This window comes from Oncorhynchus mykiss, chromosome 27 (assembly GCF_057628025.1).
Source record: "Oncorhynchus mykiss isolate SJ-2025 chromosome 27, ASM5762802v1, whole genome shotgun sequence".
Lineage (NCBI taxonomy): Eukaryota > Metazoa > Chordata > Actinopteri > Salmoniformes > Salmonidae > Oncorhynchus > Oncorhynchus mykiss.
The window spans coordinates 28,725,457-28,732,485 of NC_143048.1; the positions used below are offsets into that span (position 1 = coordinate 28,725,457).

General features: G+C 43.0%; 1 protein-coding gene across 1 annotated transcript; it reads left to right on the forward strand.

Moving 5' to 3' along the window:
• Positions 1 to 361: 361 nt before the first annotated feature.
• Positions 362 to 6,650, forward strand: LOC118944708 (uncharacterized). The gene is made up of 8 exons (XM_090223816.1): positions 362 to 674; positions 1,022 to 1,079; positions 1,324 to 1,471; positions 1,567 to 1,603; positions 1,836 to 2,119; positions 2,368 to 5,917; positions 6,107 to 6,194; positions 6,460 to 6,650. Exons 1-8 carry the CDS (start codon positions 486 to 488, stop codon positions 6,609 to 6,611), a joined length of 4,506 nt encoding a protein of 1,501 aa, XP_090079942.1. The 5' UTR covers positions 362 to 485; the 3' UTR covers positions 6,612 to 6,650.
• The last annotated feature ends 379 nt before the right edge of the window (positions 6,651 to 7,029 follow it).

Consider the following 7,029-nt stretch of genomic DNA (forward strand, 5'->3'; position numbering starts at 1 on the left):
TGTCATACGTAAGTAAATCCACAAGAGAGACAATATTGCAAAGGCTGGACCATGTTCGATGGAAAGCGTAGGGGTAGGCAATCGAAAACGTTTGACGGGGAAATTTCTGTCAATATTAGCTAGTCCTACTGAGTGGGCAAGTAACCTTTCCCGCGCTCTTCCTAAAAATACTATTTGTGATGTCATAAAGGTCTAACGTTCCATGACGTAGCATGTAGCCCTAAATTACAGTCCCTGCTTGCAATATTGTCCTCACTCTCGACCTGAACTCAACTTGAATGTAACCAACACAGACAAGGACATGCTTTTTGAGATATAAAATAGCTTGAATGGATGAAGAAAGGGTAAGCTAAATTACTTCATACAATATTGGGGGGAAAGTAAAAAAGGGTAAAGCAATATAAGCGGATATTTCTTGTAAAAAGCTATAACATATTGTAAAGCAAATGTACCATTCTTTATAAAGTCACCAGCTTAGCTCTGATATGGCTGTAGCTCTATTTATGATGTCCTCTGCACAGATCTACTATGACATTGACATATTATTACTTATTGGAATGTCTGTCCTTCAGGTAGCACAGAGGGAGGATGGTGATCCTCAGAGGGAAGGAAAGGAAGTTGTTGAGGAAGAACCGGTGGCCACACCCAAAGAGGAGGCCAAGAAGGGAAGGAAGGTAAGATGGCAGGAGTGACAGAGCACATAATAGGCCTACTGGGTTACACTCTGTACCTGATAGCAGTCATACCATAGATATCTATATATCTCAGATAACAACATACGTAGTAGCTGTTTTCAAAACGTGTTTTAAGAACTGCTTTGACCTGGCCCATAGCCTATTCATAAATTGTCTCAGAGTAGGAGTGCTTATCTAGGATCAGTTTTGCATTTGAGATCATAATGAATACAATTATTTGGGCAAGGTTGAGCCCACACCTTATCTGATGAACTTTATGTATACGGGCCCTGGTGTTACATGTCTGCCATCATTTGAGCTCTGGAATCTGTTCTGTTCTATCCTAGGCAAAAAGTAAGAGGAGTGGCAAGAAGTCAAGGAAGCTGGGCACTGACAACGATGCAGGTCAGAGATTTACCTCTGTAGTACTACATTGTTTCTCTATTCTGTCTGTGATGTGCAGGTTGTATTATCCATTTTCAATGAAACTGTAGTCTACTGTAATCAGTAAGAAAGGTCACATAGATAGCTTTATTAAAATAGGCCTATTCTAAAACCCTTAAACAATGAAATCAGAGTATTAAGAGATAAAACGTCTGATTTCTCTTTAATTTTGCTTCTACTTCCTCTACGGCAATCACATCTTTAGTCTCCAGGAATAAACACCTGGATAGAGGATCTGTAATTGAGCTCCTGGAGAAGAAAGCTGTTCAGGCTGCATTCGGCCCAGGCAACAAGGATGAGATGGAATACTCCTACCCAATCCTCATCTCATTCCTGCGCAATCTTACTGATGAGTATGTTAAAAGTTTTTCTGTAATGTTCAACATTTATGAAATATTGTGCAGTGGGAACTAAACACTAACTAAAACACTTATTTTAAATTGTCTAGGCAGTGGCAAATGATCTACAAAGGACTAAAAAACCCTGTAAGTTTCCCTACCTGCCTTTGACCTTTGATGTGTCAATGATCTGTTGAATTCAGAGATTAGCCATCAAGTCATATTCTGTTATTCATGTTCTCTGTCAGACTTCATCAAACTTTGAATTCAGTCACAGACAAGAATAACAATGTTGATCAAATGCATTCTGTTCGATCTAGAATACTTTACATCACAGTTCCATTGAAAAGACTGTTTTTGTTCTGTTTGTTCAAAACAGATGACGAAGGAACAGCTTGCCAAATTGTGCAAGACAATTGTAACCTTCATCGCACAGACCACCCTGCAGATCCTGCTGCCAGCCCTGGCCCGCGTACTTGGGGTAAAGGACTTTGCTGACGACGACACTGACTCACCCAAGAGGGGTGGCAGTGCAAGAGCCTTTGCTGCCTTTGATCAGGAAAGACTGGAGCTCATCCAGGAAGTTAGATATCTGGCGAAGAAAATGTATAAGGGCGGCACAGGGGCTCAACATCTCAGGTCCCTAACACCCTCTTCTAAGAGGTATGTTCCCCTCAAGGTTTTCATGTATGGATTTCACCGAGATCATCTATCCCAGTGTTAGCCAATGCAATTTACTCTATCTGATGTAGTACAAAATGTAATGTATCAGCCTTTGAGCATATTCAAATGAATGAGCATGTAAAGCGATCAAAAGGACATGTAGATATTTAGAATACTAAAATTACAACGCTTGACCGATTTGCCAAGTTAAGACAGGAATTATCATGCTTTGCTTGTTCGTTTTAAAGTTCCCAGACCTCAGTGAAAGTCCTCCTGGGAATGACAGAGGACAGAATCATCAAAAGTGTCCAGGAGCAACTGTCTGATCATAATATCCTGTCCTCTTGCCCACCTGAGCTGACTGTTGGTCTTATCAAGGTGGTGGTCGAACAGCTTAACTCTGCCCTCTCTGCGACCATCAGCAGAGCCATTTCAGGGCGGTCCTCCCCTATTTCTTCTGGTACCCAGGCCGCTGAACAAATGGTCAACATGGTCCAGAAATGTTTTGATGATCACACCACCCCAGAGGACCAGAGCTCTACCTCTGTATTAGAGTCATGCATTCCACCTGCAACAGAAGAAGTGATGACTGTTATCGCAGAGATGGTGGGTGAATTGGAAAAAGAAGATCCGGAATTGGCTAAGGTTTTTCGAGAAGTGGCTGTGAAAGTTAAAATGTTGGCATCTGGCAGTGACCTTGTAGTGGAGCACCTGGATGTTGAAGACTCTCCTGTTCCAGAGGAGCTGAACATAATATGTACATCTTGCAAAGCAATGATGCAAAATCTTGGCACTCTGTTTAGTGTGAAGTTCAAGACCAAAGCCTCAAAGGCTGTGAGTGAAATTCTTGTGAGAAGGTTAATGAGCGATATCTCTGGTATGGTTCAACCTTCTCATTCGTTTAGTACCACTCCAAGCTTGATGAATGCATCTAGCCCATCTGACAGGATCCTTGATTCTGCGGCCACTGAGCTCATACAGACCAAAGTAGAATCTGAGGCATCAAAAATAATTGATAACTTTGTTGAAGATGTCAAGGACATTGTGCAGTATGCTGAATTAGATCAGCCAACAAGCACCCAGAGAGATACCCAAGTGGGACACTGTACGACAAAGCGGAAACCCTTCCATGCAGCTCGTAGACTCTGCGAGAGACTTCAGGCAAAGCTGGAGACATTGTTCCTCAGAATGGGTGGAGCTCCAGTCCAAGGGGAAGAACTTATGGAAAAAGCTGACTCCAGTGCTGTGCTTCTGGAGCATACTGACTCCAGTGATCTGCCTGTTTCAATCCTGAGCTTGCCTTCCCCATGTAGGAGTGAATCCCCTATATCAGAACGTAGTTCATCTTCTTTATCTGATGGATGTGATTCAACTGACTCTGTAGGAGAGAAAACACCAGAGCAACCTGAAACCAGTAAGAGTGAGGCAATACTGCAAGTGGTCAACTCAACAGGACTTGGTTCTCTCCGTAAATGCCAAAGTGAGAACTCTCAACCATTACTGTCTCTCTGTGATTCCAACATGGTGCCTTGCACCAAAGAGGTCTTGTCCCAGATTGTGACCATGTATAGGTCAGAGGTGGCAGATTTGGAATGCACATCATCTGTTGCAGAGGGTTCCTCTTACAACTCCCTTGAAGTCTGTGGCTTTTTGGACAGTGTCATGTCTTATCTAGAAGACATGCCTGTGTCTGGTTCTTCATGGTTGGAAGGATTAAGAGATACTCCAGCCTCAGTCATTGAGAAACTCTCCAGTGAGGAGTTCCAGATGAACGCTACCAACGAAGTGCGAAAAATACTGATCAAATCAGTCAGTAGCTTTCCCAGCAAAGTCAGTTCCAGCCAGACAGATTCTCAGATGTTGCCAGCAAAATCAACAATTTCCTTAAGGCATACAGATATAACTGCTTTTGAAATCGTTGGATCAATTACAAATGACATGAAGAGCCTTTTCCCACCCACAGAGTCTTCTAATACTCTATGGCAGGCAGACTCTATGCTTCAACAGAGTGATGAGAAAACCTCAGAGTACACTGAGGCCACACCCAAAGGCTCACAGTCTGGTTTGGAAGTATCTGAGAAGAAGATCTGGACAACTGCAAAGACTATTTACCACAATGTGAAGACAAAGATGAGGAATTATTTTACATGGCAAAATCCAGTCAAAGCAACAACGGCTCAAGCCAAAAAGACCCTCAGCCATATTCTGGTTTCAATTCAGAAAGAGCTGTCAAAATCGGACCAAACGGTGACTGCGCTTTCACAAATAGAGAATGTGGTTGGAATGATGCTGAAGGATGTTGAAAGGGTAAGCAGTGAATGTGGTGAGGAACTGATCTATCAAGCGCCACAGCGTTCTTCCTCCTCGTTGTCATCCTCATCTGCCAGATCAAAGAAGTCAGAGTGGGAATTTTCACTCCCTGGCACTCCCATCTCTTCTGATTTACCAGAGAGTATTACTCAGCCCATTGTGAGATGCTCAGTCATCGACATGGGCAAATCTACTAAGCCAAAAACATTGGTGTGTGATGCCAGGGAAAGCATGTCTGCAATAGTGGATACCATCATAAAGGAGGTACATCCAGAGGAAGAAGGGGAGGTTGCATTCCACCCTGATCTAACAGCTGCAATAGCAAGACTGGAGGAGCTCATATCTCAGGGTAGGATTGGTGCTCTCTCACGTGATCTTACTCACCAAGTCAACCGCATCATTTCTGAGAGCAACTTGACCCCTCTGGTTCTGACAGTGGCGGCTGGAAAGAGTGCATCCGATACAGTCCTTACTGAGCTGAAGAGGAATGACAAGACGGTGGGGAAGCCCACAGCTTACAAGCTGGTTCAGCTTTTTGCAGAGGAGTCTGTGAAGCGCCTCTTGCTTCCTAGCCTTGTGCCCTCTACAGCTTCAATGAGTTTGGCTCAGGGAGTTAGTGTGCCGGCTAGCGTATCTGAAGATAGGATTTCATGTTCTTTTTCTACATCAGCATTTAGTGACACAGTCAGCCTGTTTACCAAAGTAATGGTAAGCCAGGTCATGGACTCTGTGGTTTCTGATGCACAAAGCAGAGGGTCATCTCCAACCGGAACTGTAACTGATATAGGCAGTCTACTGAGTGGTAAGTCCTACCCTCTGCCATCTTTCTCCGCCATCAGCATGACAACAAGTGGGACCTCCAATGCTGCACGAGGCTTTGAGGCCAACATAGATGCTGAGGAAAGGGATACCATCAGTTGTTTCGGTGTACCTCAGAGCATTGTTTGTGATCAGAATTCAACCAGCCCGGATGTTGCTTCGCTTTCAACCCCATCCACTGACAACTTAGTCGGTGATGATGACTTCACCGGCCTCATCAGCATGTTAGTGGTGAGACTTCTGTCAAAAATCCAAACCCAAACTGATCTGTACCCAACTGACGTCACACGCACGTCACAAGACCTGATTCCAAAAGTTATAGCTGCCTTCTGTGCATGGTCAGGCTGCTCTGAGACCCAAGCTTATCCCAAGAACCTGAAGAGTCACAAAGTATACAGCACCGTCTACAAACATCTGTTGAAGGAGTTTGGCTCAGAGAAAATACTCCAACTGGCCGTGTCGACTCAGGACTCCACTTTCAATAGGATTCTTGTGAAGTCATTGAGCAAGGAGCTTCTCCACAGTTGTAACGAGGCATCAAGAGCAGCCTCAAGAACATCTTTCGAAGCCACCAGGCCAGAAGCTCTTCTCATGGCTGAAGATGTGAAGGCTACCAGAGGGAAGCTGTCTTTCCTACAAAGGCTTGCCAGACTGAAATTCAACTTAAAGGTACATCACACTTATTTAAGTTAACAATTGTGTCAATGTGAGTAAACAATGTTATTTAGAGAAAATGTAAAACCATCCATTAATTCCAAAACCATTTATAAATCTTGTTGTGCTGGTGTGTAAGATGTGATCGTTATTACCGTGAGATTGTTCTGCTGTGACAGTTGTTTTGACATGTTTTTGTTTTAGCCATTCATGATGGGAAACAAGAAGGATTCCAATAAGAAATCCCGCCATTCTGAATCCAAAGACCAGACTACTGCTGAAGATATCATGTGTAAGTCCATACAGCAGGACATTTACTGTTTGAGATATTGGTGTACAAAGCTGCTATTGCAAAAATATTAAACCCTATATACAGTACATTATATATTATCGATAGTAATCTCTTATGTAAAATTATTTATAGTTTCCAAATCTCAAGATTCTGGTTCTCATTTATTTGTGAAAGTAATAATGAGTTGAAACTAAGAATACAATATACCATCATTTCTAAATGAAAGTGCATGTCAACTCTCTCTCTCTTCTGTCGCCCAACATAGTGGCACATCCTGCCACATTTGGACTCCCAGAGGGTCTTCCCTCCACCTCTCAACAGGAGAAGCCTCGCAAACGTCCCCTTCTAATCAGGATGTTTTCCACCATCTCCATAGGCCTATCCAAGCCATTCAAACGGTTTTCAAAGCAAGCTTAATACAACAATTTCCTTTAATACAGTAATATTTGCATTGAATTGATGGCCTTTGTCTTCTTTATTGTTGCCCTGTTAACACATTTGATTAGAAAATACATAGTATATTTAGTTTAGTTTATTATGCAGTCATAGTCACGGTGTAGGCTAAACAAAGTAATGTTGTCCTGAATAATGTATAGAACATGCACCCCCCCCCCCCCCACCCACCCACACACACACACACACACACACACACACACAGTGTTATTCATTGAGCTCACACACATAGTACTTCAGATATGTCCCACTGTCACACCCTGACCATAGTTTGCTTTGTATGTTTCTATGTTTTGGTTGGTCAGGGTGTGATCTGAGTGGGCATTCTATGTTGGATGTCTTGTTTGTCTATTTCTATGTCTGGCCTGATATGGTTCTCAAT